The sequence below is a fragment of the Hordeum vulgare genome, chromosome 4H, assembly GCF_904849725.1.
Source record: "Hordeum vulgare subsp. vulgare chromosome 4H, MorexV3_pseudomolecules_assembly, whole genome shotgun sequence".
Classification (NCBI taxonomy): Eukaryota; Viridiplantae; Streptophyta; class Magnoliopsida; order Poales; family Poaceae; genus Hordeum; species Hordeum vulgare.
The window spans coordinates 556,125,806-556,144,320 of NC_058521.1; the positions used below are offsets into that span (position 1 = coordinate 556,125,806).

The 18,515-nt window shown below is 47.7% G+C and overlaps 2 protein-coding genes and 1 non-coding gene across 3 annotated transcripts; 2 read left to right on the forward strand and 1 right to left on the reverse strand.

The window, feature by feature from the left end:
• Positions 1-10,319: 10,319 nt before the first annotated feature.
• Positions 10,320-14,773, forward strand: LOC123449488 (DEAD-box ATP-dependent RNA helicase 38). The gene is made up of 7 exons (XM_045126729.1): positions 10,320-10,683; positions 10,770-11,063; positions 11,220-11,447; positions 12,570-12,635; positions 13,308-13,709; positions 13,779-13,890; positions 14,329-14,773. Exons 1-7 carry the CDS (start codon positions 10,417-10,419, stop codon positions 14,478-14,480), a joined length of 1,521 nt encoding a protein of 506 aa, XP_044982664.1. The 5' UTR covers positions 10,320-10,416; the 3' UTR covers positions 14,481-14,773.
• LOC123449489 (photosynthetic NDH subunit of subcomplex B 2, chloroplastic) lies at positions 14,670-16,258 on the reverse strand. Its single transcript, XM_045126730.1, has 2 exons — positions 15,141-16,258; positions 14,670-15,065 (listed from the first exon to the last, which is right to left on the reverse strand). Exons 1-2 carry the CDS (start codon positions 16,029-16,031, stop codon positions 14,871-14,873), a joined length of 1,086 nt encoding a protein of 361 aa, XP_044982665.1. The 5' UTR covers positions 16,032-16,258; the 3' UTR covers positions 14,670-14,870.
• Positions 16,259-16,876: 618 nt separating this feature from the next.
• On the forward strand, positions 16,877-16,960 carry TRNAL-CAA. Its single transcript has one exon. It is a non-coding gene; the product is annotated as a tRNA-Leu (tRNA).
• Positions 16,961-18,515: the final 1,555 nt, after the last annotated feature.

Consider the following 18,515-nt stretch of genomic DNA (forward strand, 5'->3'; position numbering starts at 1 on the left):
TGATCCTATGCTAGTCAAGGTCGGAGCCTCCCCGTCTTATGGTTTTACCTTGGCAGCGTAGTCCGGGTGAATCCGGGCTTCGCGGAGGTAAAGTGGGTGTGTGATGATTCTGAGTGTCCACTTCTAAAATGTCGTACGCAGAATTTGTCATAGTGACTATTGAAAACCGCGGGCTATGGGTAAAGAGTACACCCTCTGCAGAGTCAAATCTATTCGAGTAGTCGTGTCCACGGTCAAGGATGTTGGTTGACTAGTCAAGTGTCGGTCTAAGTGTCGGTCTTCGGAGGTAGTTAACGGAGTATGAGACTAATCAGGAAATATGATGGATGATTTAAAACATTATTTTCTGTGAACTAACCATTATGATTTTTATTGTGAATATCCCTGGGACGGTTCTACCTCCTCGATATTCTCTATTATTTCATATAAGCCCTTTATGTGGTGTCGCTAAGACGCCCGACTGTGGCATGTTTGTTATTATTTCATATAAGCCCTTTATGAGGTGTCGCTGAGACGCTCGACTGTGGCATCTTTGTTATTATTTCATATAAGCCCTTTTTGTGGTGTCGTTGAGACACCGACTGCGGCATGCTTTATTTTGCCCCCCATGTTAATATTCCTAATTATGGCTTAATAACTTTTAGTATGATTATTGCTTCACTACTAATGCTTGAGTAGTAAACTGAGCTAAGGTAGTATTACGATATCAATATGTGTGCATGAATAACCCTGCAAGTTATATGTTTGCTTCATGATGTTTGCGAGTACATTCAAAGTACTCACTGGCTTGTCCCTGGCTATTGTCTTGGCCAGATTGCTAGCTTGGAGAGGAGGTGCTTGACGATAAGCTTGAAGGCTTCAAGAGTGAGCGAGATAGGAGTTAACCCGGTCAGTTGTTCTTCTGGGAAATGGAGTCCCAGAGGGGTTGGAGATCCCAGTAACGCTTCTGCCATCAACCACTAGAAACCTTTTTGATGTACTCATTAGACCACTTTGGTCATGTACTTCAATGTGTATTTTGCTTGGACATTTGTATCAAGGAAAGGTGTGCCCCCTAGCAGTATTCCTAGGGCTGGTATACTCAAGGGCCGTTTGAAGGGAAATTATAATCCCCGAAAATCCGGTCCCTACAACCTTGGTATCAGAGCGAGGTTGACCGTTGGCTAATCCTATCTTAGTCGGGTCAATGAGCACTAGAAGACCACCCATCAAACCAGTGCCATAGCCACCAGTCAAGTTTGCCCTAACCAGTAGCCGAACAGTGTTCGCCAACACTTTTAGGCAAGGCGGTGCCCAACCTCTCAGACTAGCCCTATGGTCACATGCAAGTGACCACGACCCTTTTATCCTTCTCGCAATCTTGCGAGAGAAGACTTCGTTCTCCTTTCTATAAAGGGAGCGATTGTTATGCACAGCACAGCACGACCACAGCCACCCAAGATGTCAGGCCCCATTGTCCACAATGAAACCACTGCTACGGACCAAGGAGGTTTCATAGCCATTCTGGCCAGCCTAACCCATCGCGCCTTTGCCATGGAAGAGCCTCCGGAGTATGTTGTGTACCAACAGCGCACAAGTGGTGACATTCGTCACTTCTGGGCCACAATACATGTCTACGGCAGGAGTATCACCCAAGAGCGTCCCCATCGGTTCACCGGAAGGTCAACTTCCTATGAGCCCGAAGCCATCCAGCTGGCAACTCGAGAGGCAATAGTTCAACTCCGGCACCTGTCGCTAGGAGTTAACTGCCGCTCGTTCTACTACTACCCTAGCCGTGAAGGTTATGGTAGGCCGATCCAGGTTGCCAGCACAGACCATGAGACCGACCCTGCCTTGTTGCACCTTGTGCGCTATGTAAGGGCATAAGAGGCATTATACGATCAGGTCACCCTCGACCTGATTGCAGCTCGTGCAGAGCTGGCTCGTCTAAGGAGGAGAGAAGTGGAGCCCAAAGCCAGTAACCGTGTAGTGTTGTTTGGGAGACCGATTGAGCTCCAACGGTCTGTCCCAGCTGCCGACCCAAGTCACGCGCCTATCTTCCCCGAGGAGCTTCGCCGCATTTTGGGGATTTCCTCCAATGGAACGGTAGCTACAACACCCCGCAATGGACACCCCCGCTACCCCGATCTTGTAGCTCCACCCCCTTCCCCGAGCAACCGTGACACCGTAGTTCCAGCAGACTCGACGTCCGCAAGACCTGCTCACCTAGATGTAAACGAAGTAGACTAAGCCGTGACCCGATTGTGGAATTCGCTTGCATGTAATATATGAGCTAGTATGGGCAACTGTTTTTTGTTTTATTATTTTTAAGCACTGTAGGTAATCACCTGTATATGCTTTTAGGCAGCATAGCTATAGTTGGACATGACCATGACAGTCTATCTTAGAAAAGTGTCACGTTTCGTAAACTTTTAACGGTAGGTCTTGACCAAACCCTCTTGAATGAAGACAAACACCGAGACCAGCCCAACCTACAGTTGTGTCCCCAACCCCACCTATATAAGGATCACCCGTGATCTTCCCAACAACACTCACCTTGTGCACTACCTTCACAGCCTTCCGCCATGCTACCCCAAGGGAGTTACCTCAGAACTCCGGATGCAACTCCGGGCTGTTTTGTTAAAGAATTGTGGGATTTTACCCGCAGTACCATGGGTTCTTCCTTCCCACCCTGATACGAGCTATTTAAATCGAGGATCACTCCCACTACCTCGAAATATTGGGCAGTTGTGCACATTTTCCCAGTAGAACCTAACCAGGACCCCACGGAAATCTGCTTCAGCGGAAAATTTATCCCTACCCTAGAAATGGCCATAGAGGTTGCTGCCTACGAAGCGGTTACTCGCCTCCGTTATGCAGTACCATATGCCAGTGAAAGGGGGTACTGTTATTTTCCGAGTCGTGCAGAACCCGGAGGAGCAGCATCTTTTCCAGGGACCCGTTCGGAGAGAGACCCCGTGTTGGTCAGGCTCGTGCAATTTGTCATCGCTCAAGAGCATTTGACACAGCACGTGATGGAGTTTCTCCAGAACCTCGCCATCCAAAACCCTCAGATCGCCATTGGCGAACCCGTGAGGACAAGCCCAGCAGGACGCATTCTACGAGTCCTCCAGCCTCTCGCCCCCAAAGACGAAGTGGATATTCCCCTGCCAGGAATATTTCCCATGACCATTAGGACTTTACTTTGCGTGCGTTGTAAATACCTTGCCATATAGTCATGTGGTGTAATGTGATGATTGTGCCATGTATTTTTATTACTACATGCATGTGTTTTATTTTGGGTGATCTTGCCTTCAACTGTTTTCTTGCAATGACCTTTGCATGATCAATTTTTCCTACTGCAGTAAATAGATCACTTGACAGAGATTTTATTCGCATGCCAGGTAGCTCTCAACCACACGCACTCTGCCAATGCACTAAGAGCAGAACCACACACACCGGACCCTAGCTAGCTACCTTCCTAACATCGCAGTTCCTCCGAGAGGAATGCGCTATTTATTTTTGCGGGAGTGCTACCAACAGTGGCAGCCACCCCCGCATTTTTGCTCGCGCTTAGTCTTCGTGTTCCTCGCCCTTGCAGAGAGCCGCCACCCGTGCAACAGTGTCACGACAATCATCTTGGATCATCGCGCACATCAGCGCGGAGAAATCGATCAGCGTCGCCACCCCTCCGACCAGCACGATGATCAGCCACCCCGGGTACTCCTCCGCCATTGGAGCCTCGTTTTGAGCTCCTGCAAGCGGAAAGGAGGAAGAGAAGGAGGCAGGAAGAGTGAGTTTGAGAGTGAGGTAGAGGAGAGAACGACGCAGCCGTTTTATACCCCGAAGTCAGTGCGCAATGGACGCAGTCCACCGATCGCCGATGTTCGGAAATGAATCCGCGAGCAGTGCCGACAATGCACTGGCCCGCGATGTGAGTGCTCGTTGCGCCGGCAACTAGTACGCCGCGCGCTAGCACGGTACGGCCCTAGACGCCTACGAGCTAGACGCCACACGTGGAGAAAGCGGCGCAAAGCACGGGAGAGAGAGGAAAGAGGAGAGACGGAGGAAGAAGAAGAGACTGACCGTGGGTCCTGGGCCCACATGTCAGCGAGAGAGAACACTATGCACTCGGGTACGACAAGCAAATTCGGAATTGGGGTATTTTCCTTTTTCGAAAAAAATTTATCGTAGACATTTATGGCAACGCCTCGTTTTGCCAAACCATAGCTTTTGCATGTATCACCAATGCCGCAATGTAGCTGCACCGATTATTGTTTTTACTGTGATTCCCTTGCTCTGTTTAAAATACCACTTGAGGTTGTTTCCAACAAATCTCGAGGACGAGATTTTTCCTTAAGGAGGGTAGAGTTTGTAACACCCCAAATATTTTCCAAGATTTCTATTTAATAAATTTGGCCTGAATATTGTTAAATTTTTATTTTTGGGTTTTCTGTTAACTTCAAAACTTCTCTTATTCTTTGTTTTGGGAATAATTCCTCTATGAGCTAAAGCTTTTGACGACTCTTATGTGACTTGAGGGTTTACTCAAATACTTTTTCTCCACTGATTATTTCAGAAAAGAACTTTTTGTTAAATATTACCTCCTAACTCAATTATTCAAAACTGGTTTTTATTTTCTTTGTGTCCAATTTTGAACTGCAGCTACTTGCTAAACTCTTGTAAAAATTCCACCATAAGCTTGACAATTTCCTACTATGTTTCTGGATCAACTTTCTCTAATGATATAGCCAATTGTTTTGCCAGGATTAAGCAAATTAATTAATCTTGCTTTCTGGTCCAATTGTAGATTTGCACTACAACCCCTTAAATTAATTCCCCAAAAATTATGTAAAAATTTATAGCATCCAAGGAGTTCATACAAATGAGTTTTATGCAAAAACCCAGCTGAGCGTTTTGGAAAAATATTGCTTTTTGCTATCTTTTCTGTTCTGGTCCAAATAGGTGCTTTACACTATAACCTCTTCATTAAAGTCTATAATAATTATGTAAAAATTTGGAGAGGTCCAGATGTTTATATGAATAAGTTTTATGCAAAAATATATGTTGGTCTTTTGAAATATTTGAGCATCACTTCTTGTTTTGTGTTCTGGACAAAATTGGCCTTTTAAACTACATCCCCACTTTTTCCTTCTCCAATGCTCTTGAAAAAATTTGTGCTTGTAGTCCACCCTGAGAAACCCTTAAGTATAAATTTTCAACCCAGTGGAATTGTTTTGACCCCTGTTGCATCATCTTCTTGTTTATGTCCAGGACTGAACTTTTGCTATAATTGCATTGTGAAGTTGTTGATTTGTTAAATCAAACCATGCCATGTTTTTGGCCACCCAATGAGGCTTATGTCTGGAAATTTTCATGGCTAGCAAGTGCCCCTAGAGGCCATTGGCATTCTGTCAAACACCTTGGTGTCCTTGACCAAGATTGGCATGGAGTTTGGTTTATATGGTGAAGTTGAGCCCCAGGCTGGAAGAGTATGTCTAGCAGACCCGTAGTAATGCCATTAGTCGATCTGGAGCGTTTCACCACCAACCCAAGTCCCTAGCTAGACATGGCATTTCGTCGAGCATCTGGCAGGCATGCCAGAGCATGCTCTGGAGCGCGCGTATTGCAGCTAGCAGACCGAGCCGCCGCATCGCAACCCCTGCCGCCCCCTCGTCACCCGCAACATCCTCAGCACGTAGGCACACTCGCACGAGCTCCTCGTGCGCCCCTGTTGCTCCTGCTGCCCGTGCTTCGTCGTAGCTACGCCGCCCATCGATAGCTGCAGCGTCGGCACGGTGCCGCGGAACCGCCCAAACACCCCCCAGCACGCCACCTACACCTTGGACCACCCCTTCATCGAGCGAGAGCCTCCCCTTGACCCGTCGCTGCATCGGCCCCGTCCATGTGCCCTCGACAGAGACTGTCCCCGGCAAGCTTATCCTCCGTCGCGGGAACCGACAACCCCGGCTATAAATAGGAGCCCCGAGGTCGTGCGTCGACTCAAGCCACTCCCCCGAAGCCTTAGCTGACGTCCCAAGCCCCAATTTGAGCCAAGACGCCCTTTGTCCCCAACTCTAGTGATCTTCGGCCACCGTAGCCCCTCGGGTCGATTCGGTCCTATCAGTGAGCTTTTCCCCTGCCTGAGCCTACCTCTCGAACCTCCTAGACCTAGCGGAGCTGCCCTAACCCTCGTCGTGCACCTAGGACCCCTCCTAGCCAGTGCCCCGTCGGAGCCGAAGCTCCCTCCACCGTGGAGGAAGGGCTGCTCGGTTCCGGCAGCCGCCGCAGCCCCAAGGCAGTGAAATTGATGCGCCTCGTTCCTCGAATGGTGGCTCCTGTCGTCGATGAGCCTCGTCGGAGTTTCCCCTTCCTTCGGCCAGAGGAGGAATAAGGAGACCCGAGTCAAACCTGCTCGTGGGGCCCGCGCATCAGAGTCTCTGTCCCAGCCAGAGCTCCGCGCTGGTGAAAACGTCTTCGGTCAAGTACGTTTTCTCTATTGCGCTAGCGTGTTTTCATCCGAAGCGTTTTTCTTTTCTTTTGATTTTTAAAACAGATTCTGACCACAACTTTGACTGGATATAACTTTTTTATAGAAAACTCCAAATGAGTTGATTCTTTTTCTCACCTCTTTCAAATTCTGCCTAGTTTATTTTAGTATTTATTTGAAAATTTTCTAGGACAGTTTTTTGTGTTGTTTCTAAATCGTGTGTTAATTAGCATATATTTTTATTAGGCCTTGAAGAGAGGAGTTATAACTTGCAAAAGTTGGTGATGAACCCCACCTCTCTACACTTGGGAGGCAAGCATCCTGAACCCACTTTAACTTGGTTGCATAAGCTTGCTTGGTGAAAGTATTATAGGGATATGTTTTGTTTGTGGTGATATTTCATGTGGTAAAACATGCATATGGTTTCATGATTTTGAAAGTAAAGGTTTCTATGATTGTGGTGCATGGACAGTGGTCACTCTTTCCTAACCTACGTGCCTACCAGACGGGATTCGGTGAGAGTCGGTGTCTTATGGAGATACGACCGTGGGATTGACACCTCGTGGACTAGAGTGGTCAATAAGGCATGTTAGGTAGGTAGAGACCCTGTTTGCACATGGTCTGTGCTGATCATACACGTAATACTTGAACCTCCTAAGTCGACCATAGATCGAGTCTTGTCAGTATGCCTTCTTATTTGCGTACTATCGTAGTTTCCTGGATAATGGATTCGGTATAGTAAGTTGCAGACCTATTATCATTCACACACCAGTAGAGGGGTCGGGATGAAGGTATCCACGACCTTGGTATAATTCCAGTCATCCGGTCAGGGGGCATGGGTGTTTCCGGTCTAGGATCGGAAGGGAGGGCACTCCCCGTAACGCGTGATATGAATATTGTTGATCCCATGCTAGTCGAGGTCGGAGCCTCCCCGTCTTATGGTTTTACCTTGGCAGCGTAGTTCGGGTGAATCCGGGCTTCGCGGAGGTAAAGTGGGTGTGTGATGATACTGAGTGTCTACTTATAAAATGTCATACGCGGAATTTGTCATAGTGACTATTGAAAACCGCAGGCTATGGGTAAAGAGTACACCCTTTGCAGAGTCAAATCTATTCGAGTAGTCGTGTCCACGGTCAAGGACGTTGGTTGACTAGTCAAGTGTCGGTCTAAGTGTCGGTCTTCGAAGGTAGTTAACGGAGTATGAGCCTAATCAGGAAATATGGTGGATGATTTTAAACATTATTTTCTGTGAACTAACCATTATGATTTTTATTGTGAATATCCCTGGGACGGCTCTACCTCCTCGATATTCTCTATTATTTTATATAAGCCCTTTATGTGGTGTCGCTGAGATGCCCGACTGTGGCATGTTTGTTATTATTTCATATAAGCCATTTATGTGGTGTCGCTGGGACGCCCGAATGTGGCATTTTTGTTATTATTTCATATAAGCCCTTTTTGTGGTGTCGCTGACACGTCCGACTACGACATGCTTTATTTTGCACCCCATGTTAATATTCCTAATTATGGCTTAATAACTTTCAGTATGATTATTGATTCACTACTGATGCTTGAGTAGTAAATTGAGCTGAGGTAGTATTACGATATCAATATGTGTGCATGGATAACGCTGCAAGTTATATGTTTGCTTCATGATGTTTGCGAGTACATTCAAAGTATTCACTGGCTTGTCCCTGGCTATTGTCTTGGCCAGATTGCTAGCTTGGAGAGGAGGTGCTTGACAATAAGCTTGAAGCGTAGGCTTCAAGAGTGAGCGAGATAGGAGTTAACCCGGTCAGTTGCTCCTGTGGAAAATGGAGTCCCAGAGGGGTTGGAGATCCCAGTAATGCTTCCTCCATCAACCACTAGAAACCTTTTCGATGTACTCATTAGACCACTTTGGTCATATACTTCAATGTGTATTTTGCTTGGACATTTGTATCAAGGAAAGGTGTGCCAGCTAGCAGTATTCCTGGGGCTGGTATACTCAAGGGCCATTTGAAGGGAAGTTATAATCCTCGAAAATCCGGTTCCTACACCACGCCGCCGGTCAGCTTCCCCGACCCCAATCCACCGTCGCCGGTCAGCTTCGTAGACCACACCCACAAGTTGTTCGACAGTTTGCCTCAAGGTACAAATGGACTGCGCCGACGAGTTCATTTTCCACAATGTTCTATGCGACTTCGACGATTCCTCATCCGATGATGAGGAGATGTTGCTTGCCATGTTGGTCCATGACCACATTAATAAGCAGCGGCCATTGTTCCGGGGCATGTTCCGGCGTTGAATCGCAACCAGGAGAGCGGTTATTTCCTTCTATGGAATGACTACTTTGACACAAGCAATCCGTTGTTCAAACATCAGAAATTCCGGCGCCGTTTCCGTATGGCTAGACATGTTTTCAACCGGATTTGAGAGGGGGTGGTCGGATACGATGACTACTTCGAGTGCAAAGAGGATGTCATTGTAAAGATTGGCTTCTCATCTTATCAGAAATGCATTGCATCCATCTGGATGCTTCCTTATGGAAGTACTCGGTGATCTTATCGATGAGTGCATCCGTTTGAGTAGGTCTACGTACCTAGAGTCGTTGTACAGATTCTGCAAGGTTGTGATTGAAGTGTTTGGCCCTGAGTACTTAAGAGAGTTGACTGCTACACACACAACCCGCTTGTTGGCGACCAATGCCAATCGGGACTTTTCAGTGATGCTTGGCAGCATAGACTGCATGCACTGGGTGTGGAAGAACTGTCCTTCTGCTTGGCAAGGCCACACAGACAAATATGGGTCGACGCGTTGGACGCGCTGCCGACCCAAATCATAAACCGGGCGAACACTGGGCCGGTGAATGACCCAAACGGACGAAAAGCGGACGAAATCGCCGTTCGTTTGGGTCAGACGGTTGGAGTTGCTCTTAGATCATAGAAGGCTAGCCATACACCACAGTCATCCCCATAGTCAGCGTGTGCACACATGATAGAATAGGAATCAAAAGCGTATTAGGGAAACTGTAGGAAACCTCACGTCGAGATATATGGCTAACAGTAATTAAGAAAACCTAGTTGTAGAGATAGGCAAAAATTAGTTTGTAATAGTTTATGGGCTACTCCTACGGATTGCGAAAGAAGTTGTACCTTGATCGATTAAGAATTGGTTTTTTCTATGTTACAACATTTAAAAAACCAACCGATGTAAACTTGTTTTCATGTTCGATTGTAAATCCAATTCGATAGTTGCAGGCTATGCCACTCTTGTTCGTAAAATGGGGATTAACATTATTGTGTCAAATTGCCGGCAAAATGCATATCGTGTGTGAACACGATTTTATTTGGGATTTCATTATAAATCTGGCATCGGAATTTTAGGGTCAAAAAACTGAGAACCTCGGGTACGTGGGATCCCGATGAAACACATAGCAATTAGTCATTGGGCATGACAATTTTTCGTTGATTCTTTTACGTTGCATGGCAATGTTCACCGTAGAACATGGCAAAGTTTTATACGGAGGCATGCAAATTTTATCCGTTTTCGCACGGCAAATATTGTTAGCGCTAAAAATCTGATGTCAAATTTTCAACATATCCGTTTATTTGTAGTTTTGTCCCATTTCTGAAACTTGTTTAACAAAAAATTAAAACCAAAACTTTTAAAATAAAAATTCTTTTTTAGAAACTTAAAATACAGTTTCTGAAAGGAAAAAAAAAGGTTACTGGGCTGTGGGCGCCCGGTAGGCGTGTATTTGACGCTCAGGGTGGCATTAACCGCCTGAGACCGCGTGCGCGTAATTATTAAGCAGCGCTGCGCTTACATGCCAAGCTAAAAAAAAAACACCTCACGCAGCACCAATATAATCAATCCCCTCCCAAATCGGGAGGAACCCGCAAAAACGCGAACCGACTCTAGCTGAAGCAGCTCTCGTCGCCGTCGATCCTTCTCGATCTGCTCCGATGGCCGACGCCGGCGCCGCCAAGCCCGAGCCGGAGAAGAAGTCCTGGGCCGACGTCGAGGAGGAGGAGGAGGCCAAGGCCAAGGCGGAGGCCGAGGCCGAGCTCGCCGCCGCCTCCGCTTCCTCCTCCTCCTCCGCCCCCATCGAGCCGGTGGTTGAGGCGCAGGCGAAGCAGATCGAGGCGCTCTCGCTCTCCGTGCCCGAGGACGACGGAGGCCCCGACGGCCCGCCCCTGCTCGATGACTCCGACGACTCCCAAATCCAAGCCGTACGCGCCCCGCTCTGCTCCCGCCGCCGCCCCTGTCCGGTGGTCCAGATGCTGGCCGGCTGATCCTGTGCGCTTTGCTTCTCCAGGTGACCTCGGGCGGCACGGTGTACGAGTCGGCGACGACCTTCGAGGACGTCAAGCTCACCCCCGAGCTGCTCAAGGGGCTGCACGACGAGATGGGCTTCAGCCGCCCCAGCAAGATCCAGGCCATCACGCTCCCCATGATCCTCACGCCGCCCTACAAGGACCTCGTCGCGCAGGCGCACAACGGCTCCGGCAAGACCACCTGCTTCGTCCTCGGCATGCTCAGCCGCGTCGACCCCAACCGCAAGGTCCCCCAGGCCATCTGCATCTGCCCCACCAGGGAGCTCGCGCAGCAGGTAGCTCTCTTGACTTGATCCTCTACACTCCCACGCTCTGCTATGTGCTCTCATCTGCTTATTCTATTGGATATAATAACAAACTGCAGCGCGGACCCTGATTCTGCTACTTTTATACCCTGTAATGTACTGATTTTAATTGGTTGGCCTGTGCAGAATAAATCTGTGCTCATGAGGATGGGCAAGTTTACCGGCATTACCTGTGCCTGTGCGATCCCGTCGTCTCAGAAAGAGTATATGCCCATCAGCAAAATGGCTCCGGTGACCGATCAGGTAGTGATTGGCACTTCTGGGACGCTCACCAAGTGGATTACCCATAAGAAGCTTGCGACCAGGGAGATCAAGATTCTTGTGTTCGACGAGGCAGACCATATGCTTGCCGAGGTACAGTTTAGTTATCTTGCCGTCGATCTCTTTCTGTCCTTGATACACCCAGTGTTTTCCGGACTACTTGCCGTAAGTTGAGTGTAAGACAAATGCTAACAGTGAAGCAAGAAGGATAATAAGGCGCATACTCATTACACCCAGTGTTTTCCGGGTGACTTACTGTTAGTTTAGTGTAAGACACATGCTAATAGTAAGGGAGAAGGATAATAAGGTCCATACTCGTTACAGGAGTTATTTCTCAGCTGCAAACAATAATTGCATTGACAGCGGTATTCATGAGTCTATATGTCCTTGTAAGAAACAGACAGATGTTTCTTAGCAGCAAACGATGAGGGTGTTTTGAGGTTAAGTCCCTTAGACCTTCCCCTTCATAGCAAACAGACTATCCGCAAGAAGCAGAGCAGTGGCACTTACTTGCTAGGCTTGCCACTAACTTGCTTCCTCTGGAGTTGGTAACTTTCTTGTGGCTTAATTGAAATTGAATAACCTTTAGTCTAGTATGAGTCAATGAATCAGAGTATGAAAGAATGCGGCCTGTATAGTTTGTAATCCTGATATCCTAGTGGGCATTAAGGTGTGTCATCATGGTGCAGTCGTGTTATGTTAGGTGTGATCTGTGATGACTGAAAACTCTTGATATCTGTTTGATCTGAGTGGATAAAAATAACAGAAAAAAGGTGTTAGAGTATGTGATAGGAGTGTTAGAGTATGTGATAGGCCTGGGTCCGTTAGTCTTAGGTTTGCTTAGGGGTCAAGTAAGCCTTACTTGGGAGTCAAGTAAACCTCTCTATATATGGAGAGGAGATGTATTAATCTAATCAGGCAAGAATTAAGAAGGAAAACCCTTTTTCCTCTTGCCCGGCCGTGGGAAAGGACCCCCACGGCCGGCTCTCTCGCGCCCTCGCAGCTCTCTCTCCCGCTTAAACCCTAGCAACCATAACAAAAAGCATCTGTTTTCAAGGATTTAAATTATTATGGAGTTCCCATCAGTAGAAATATTCATATAACTGGAACCAAAATTTGAGGCACTCAAAATTCCGACATAGCGGGCTCATGTAAATTAGTTGCTTTTATGATTGAATGAGTCTGGTTTCTTATCCTGTTGAATACTTCTTGCAGGAGGGCTTTAAAACTGATTCTTTAAGGATCATGAAGGATATACAAAATAGTGCTGGTGGCTGTCAGGTAAAGTTTTTTTTAGTAAATTGACTACTTTTGACTGTGGCAATAGAATCACACACAACAGCTTGCACCTTTGTTACATTTCAAAATCAGATGCGAGTATTTTCAATGTTGGGACTTTGTAGGCTATTAAGGGAGACAACCTGTTCCTATGCTTTGTATGTGCTCATGTGCTGCTTATTGAACTTATTATCAATTGCTAATGATAGGTAGAGGCATTGGAGAAGGGTCATTTTCTTTATGCAGTGGGTTGCATTCAATTTGCAAGTTTTTTCGATTGTGTTATTCATTTTCTTTATTTTTGGAAGGCTGCATGTTCATGCATGGGGCATCTCGAAGTTGATAATTTTAGGAGTAGAAAGAATCATATACTATGGTATGTTCTATGTAATTGGTTAATGCACATTTGGGCACTCCTATTATCATATTCTTATAGCCAATCCGCTGCTGTTATCGCCCTAGTTTTTTCAAGTTCATCATTGATGGTGTTGATATACTTTCAGTCCTCAACTAGCCTTGTCCATGTGCTGGATAACCTTTTGTGATGCTTGTAACTGTCGGCGTAATTCCATGCAACTAGTCTTGGCTATATAAATTCTAAATTCTTGGTTAGATGTGATTGTTTCTGTTTCCATATGGTGCCTCTTTTACTTATTTTAATTCTATTTAAAACAGGTGCTTCTCTTCTCTGCGACCTTCAATGAGAAAGTGAAGGAATTTGTTACAAGGGTCATTAAGGACGGAAACCAAATATTTGTGAAGAAGGAAGATCTTACTTTGGAAAAAGTAAAGCAATATAAAGTCCGAGTCCCTGATGAGGCGGCCAAAATAGAGGTTATAAGGGACAAGATCTTTGAGTTTGGGCAAAAGGTTGGACAGGTTATCATCTTTGTGAGAACAAGAAATAGTACTAAGAATGTACATAATGCTTTGACAAAAGAGGACTATGTGTGCTCCTCAATTCAAGGATCCCTTGACCAAGCAGAGAGGGAAAAAGTAATTCAGGAATTCAAAGATGGGTACACCAAGGTTCTTATATCAACTGATGTTCTTGCTCGTGGTTTTGACCAAGCACAGGTACCATGCGCGCCGTGCTATTTCGACACACCAGTTAAAATTATCCTTCTAACACTCTTCCTTTGAAAGGTTAACCTGGTCATCAACTACGACATGCCAATCAAGTATAACACGAGAGATGAACCTGATTATGAGGTGTACCTGCACAGAATCGGCAGAGCTGGGCGATTTGGCCGAAAAGGTAAATTTATGTCTATCAGTCTATGTACATACACCATTGTAAGCATATTGGTCAACACCGTGACAGACATTAACGGTGTCGGTAGGAATTTAAATGGCTTGGGGATAATGGCAGATTGAACCTGTTATCATTGATAAGCAAGCATGCTACAGTTAGTCAAGCCCAAGAACGCTACAGTTAGTCAAGACTAATGCTTGTTTGTCCTAGCCTAAGGTTGAACTTGTTGGCAGAACCAGTCTTCTGCGAGTAGGATTTTTGGCTTCCTTTATCAGGACAAGATAGAACCTGTGACCATTGTTTGATGATTATGGAGTCATGTCTGTTTGTTCATTTTCATTGTTTCTTGAGAGGTTGTGATTTCTTATTTCTGGAGACTGTAAATTGATATATGTTTTTCATGATTTGTCAGTTTGACACATTATTTTTTGGTGGTGACAGGAGCCGTGTTCAACCTGCTATGTGGTCAAACTGATGAAGTTGTGATGACAAAGATCGAGGACTACTTCCAGCACAAAGTGCCCGAGGTCCCCAACTGGAAAAGCGAGGACAATTTTGAGACTGCTCTCAAGGATGCGGGTTTACTCGAGTAAACATTCTCAGAAATAGGTGGCGCTTACGGTGATTATGTTGCCACCAGCACCACTTGGTTCTTTTGTAGTACCAACAGATGATTGTGTCTGGAGTTATGTGGATTATGTTGAGCCGATACAGTGAATTCTATCAGGGAGAGTGTACATTCTTATGCTTGTTATTTTCAAAAGCATAACTTCCTTTTGAGGTTTTCGAGTCTTCTTCACACGCCCGTGCCCATGTAATCTTCTTGAGAATTCATCTGTATGTTACACTTGTACCGGGAATGTGCAAGTAATCTACTGCATGTGTACATATAGATCGCAATGGGTGGTTACAAGATTCATCCCCCATGTGTGAGAATGTACATGATTTCTCGTGCAACTCTGTTGGCACCCCCAGAAAAAGAGTTACAAGTTGTCGTGCTCGATGACCTGCGCCCCCCTCCACTCCTCGCCGGGGCCGACGACGACGGGCACGAGGATGGACGCCGGCCCGGTGCAGAGGAAGTAGTCGTTGCCGAACTTGTCGTACATTCCTCCTGGGCTGCCCAGGTACATGTCCTCGAACCCCATCCTCACCAGCCTGAACCCCAGCCCGCTAGACTGCACAAACCATATCATCAGTGGGCAAATTGATCGATGAATGACGACGATCATTCATCCAAGAGACGAGCTAACCTGGTCGATGGTGGTGAACTTGGAGGGCGCGGTGTTGTAGATGCGCTTCTTCCTCTCCTCCGGCGGCGCCGCGTACACCCTGCTCACCTTCTTCTTGAGGATGGTGTAGAGGTTCTCCTCCACGGTCCAGGCGCCCTGCCGGGGCTCCTCGCCGCCGCCGCCGCCGAACCAGCCGGACTCCTCCCGCTTCATGGCCTCGGCGGGGGTGAGCAGCGCGAACCCGGACGCCGGCGGCGGGTGGGAGCAGTAGGGGCAGCCGCGGAGCCCCTCCACGGCCGTGCCGCGCCTCTTGTCGAACTTGATGTGGCTCAGCACGGCGGCCGTCAGCTCCACGGGCCTGGCGCCGTTGTTCTTGACGATCACCGCCGTCGCCATGCTCAGCGGGTACAGCGTCACCACGTACGACACCTCCAGCTTGCTGGCCACGCACCCGAGCTCCACCTGCACCGCGTCGTACGAGTCCGAGTCCACGTCCGCCACGGACCACTCCGACGCGCCGAGCAGCGACGACGACGACGACGACGAGGAGGCCGCCTCGTTGAGCACCAGCCCGACGCCGCCCCTGACGGCGCCGGCGCCGGCGCCGACCACGGTGTGGAGCAGCTCCCGGCAGCCGTCACCGCCCTCCCAGGACACCTTGGGCCGGTAGGAGGTGACCAGCCCGTCGTTGAGCCGCAGCTGCAGCGAGCTGCCGTTGCGCACACTCAGCTCCGCCGTGGGCGCGCCCGTGGCGTCGGTCCCGAACCGGAGGCCCTTCCGGCCGAACGCCTCCTCCAGCTGCGACGCCTGCGCGGGCACCGTCGACGCGACGCCGGAGGCTGCCCTCGCGGCCACGGTGGCCGGCCTGGGGGAGGCCGGGAGGTGGAGGGGGAGGAAGGAGGCGGCGGCCATCGGAGCGCTGGAGGTGAGTGATAGCTAGCGGAGGCTCAAGGCCGATCGTGTGTCACTGCAGCCTCATATCCAGCGGCTTCAGGATAGGTGGTGGTTTCTCCTTTGCCCTTGTCCGTGTCCTCTCCTTGCTCTGCTGCGAATGAGAGCCTGCCAAGGTACATAGCAGTATCTACGACAGGAACGAGCGTGCGATGATCTTTTTGGTCTTGCAATTCAGAAGCATGTATGGTTCAGGTTTTGGTGTTTTCTATTCTGAATTTGTTCACATGGTGAGGAGTTTACTTGCGTGAAAGGATCTCGATATATTTACAGTGATATGTCTGCTGAATAAGTTGTTGTGCACTAGCAGAGAATGGCGTTTTGGATCTCCCTAGGCCGAATTTTCGGGGAGAAAAACGAAATTCGAAAAATTCGGTTTTAAGAAAGCTCTGAAAAGATCTGCATAAGTAACACCAGCGTGTCTGTGTAAAATTTTAAAATAAAATACGTTGAAATACGATCTATACAGAAAAAAGATAAATTCTTGGTTTGGGAGGATGAACAGTACCTTATGTCAAGAAAACCCGAAATTTTTTTCTTTGCGCAGACCTCATTTTCAACGTATTTCATCCTGAAAATTTACACACTGCATTATGCTTTCATCTATCTCTGTATTTTCTTCAAAAAAAATAAACATAAAAATATGAATTTTCGTGAATTTTGCATTTGGAGGCCTCCACGAAGCTCGGCCTTCAAAACCAATTCCCGTTGGTGCACTATAAATACTTCAACTTACGCAATGTTGGGGTGGTGCGAAGTTGTATCTTAACCTTTACTAGGAGAGTAATCCACAATAGGGCACACAAGTCAGGATGGCCGAGTGGTCTAAGGCGCCAGACTCAAGTTCTGGTCCTCTAACGAGGGCGTGGGTTCAAACCCCACTTCTGACAATGATTTTTCTATTAGCCTCAGTGGTTTGACAACATTTGCACCACTTCGTAACCATATTTTCTCTCTCTTCTTGCACCTCGAAATTTACCATGGGTGGAGCGACTCGTGGAGGAGCACTGGGACCTTCCGCTTCTTGCACTTCGAAATTTAACATGGGTGGGCGACGGCGAGCGACTCGTGGAGGAGCACCGGCAGCTTCCGGTGGACGGGGTTTGTGCTCTGCTCTTGCTGTTGAGGTCCTCGTGGTCGTGGATGAACTCGTAGGGGGCGCCGCGGCGCGCCAACCTCTTCTTCACGCATCTCAGACTACTGCACCGTCCTGATTTCTCCGCTCCAATTGGACTCCCTGAATATACTACTGCTTCCTAATACTTTGGCCCCGTGTACATGTTTCCGAGAAACTTCCACGCGATATCTTCTCTCCTCCCGCCGCTGAAAGCTATACGTACCTACCGGGAGTCTTAATCGTTCAGCTACATTAAACAACCAAGCAATTGTTACCTAGCTGCTGGCTTAGTGGTGATGTGTATATTTTTTTGTTATTTCTTGTCTTGGATGCAATGGCTAGAGCCTCTCCAACCAAAGAAAGCTTTATATTTTCGAAGAGGTCAAAACAAGAGCGGGGGTGGGTATATACCCTCCGCTTGTATCACAACCATACGAGACTGACAAGGTGCATGTTAGTCGTCCCAAGAGACTTGTGGTGGTGGCAGGATGCTCCTGAGTCTGGTAGAGCTTCTGGCTACAGATTGTAGCCCTGTCTTGCCAACTCCCCCGGAAGATAAACGTAAGGCCGCCTTGGAATTCTAACGGATAGGGGTTCTATAGAAAAAATATAGTATTAAATTGGAGCCTTGCAATTTGTAGGAATGGGTTCTTATTTCTATGTAGAGTAGGAACCAACCCTTCACAACAATTCAAAGGAAGGAAGAAAGCACTAGCCTATACTAAACCAAATGACAGCGATATATGTAAAACATTTTTTGTTTATACAATAGTGATATTCTTTGTTTCACCCATTATCCTTGGATTCTTATCTTTTTTTTTTATTATTATTTTTTTAGAAAAGGAGGATGACCCCCGGCCTCTGCATCTGGGAGATGCATGCGGCCATTTTATTGATTATTCTCGAGGACCTTACAAAGCAGTACAACAATATGCCTGAATCCGTCATCTTGTCAACATCTGCCGCTACTCCTATCCATATGATGAAGGGGTGCAAGCTAGACCAAATACCCAGACCTCTCACCTAAGCCTAACATCTAAAGCCGGGACCCTGACCGAGCCACATACCGGGTTCGGGGCACAAACCGGTCCGACGCACTCACATGTGTCGTCGCCGCCATCTTCCACTGGTCCATCTTCAGATCAGATTAAGGTACCAGCCTTGGCAGGTGCCTCCGCCATCGACGCCATCATGACGCCAAACGACGACCTTCACCTATGCGAGTTCATCTCCAAGCAACGGACGAAGATCCATGCTAGGATAGGGCCGCACCACCGCCGTTGCCCACCACCCACAAGCGCCACCTAGCCCCAAGGTTCCTAAAGCGG

Bases quoted from the DNA above. Each gene is read 5' to 3' on its own strand.
- LOC123449488 (XM_045126729.1), top strand. From the start codon at position 10,417: ATGGCCGACGCCGGCGCCGCCAAGCCCGAGCCGGAGAAGAAGTCCTGG. The intron at 12,636-13,307 runs GTAAAGTTTTTT...TATTTAAAACAG, and splicing joins ATAGTGCTGGTGGCTGTCAG to GTGCTTCTCTTCTCTGCGAC. The intron at 13,710-13,778 runs GTACCATGCGCG...TTCCTTTGAAAG, and splicing joins GTGGTTTTGACCAAGCACAG to GTTAACCTGGTCATCAACTA.
- LOC123449489 (XM_045126730.1), bottom strand. From the start codon at position 16,031: ATGGCCGCCGCCTCCTTCCTCCCCCTCCACCTCCCGGCCTCCCCCAGG. The intron at 15,066-15,140 runs GTTAGCTCGTCT...TGGTTTGTGCAG, and splicing joins AGTTCACCACCATCGACCAG to TCTAGCGGGCTGGGGTTCAG.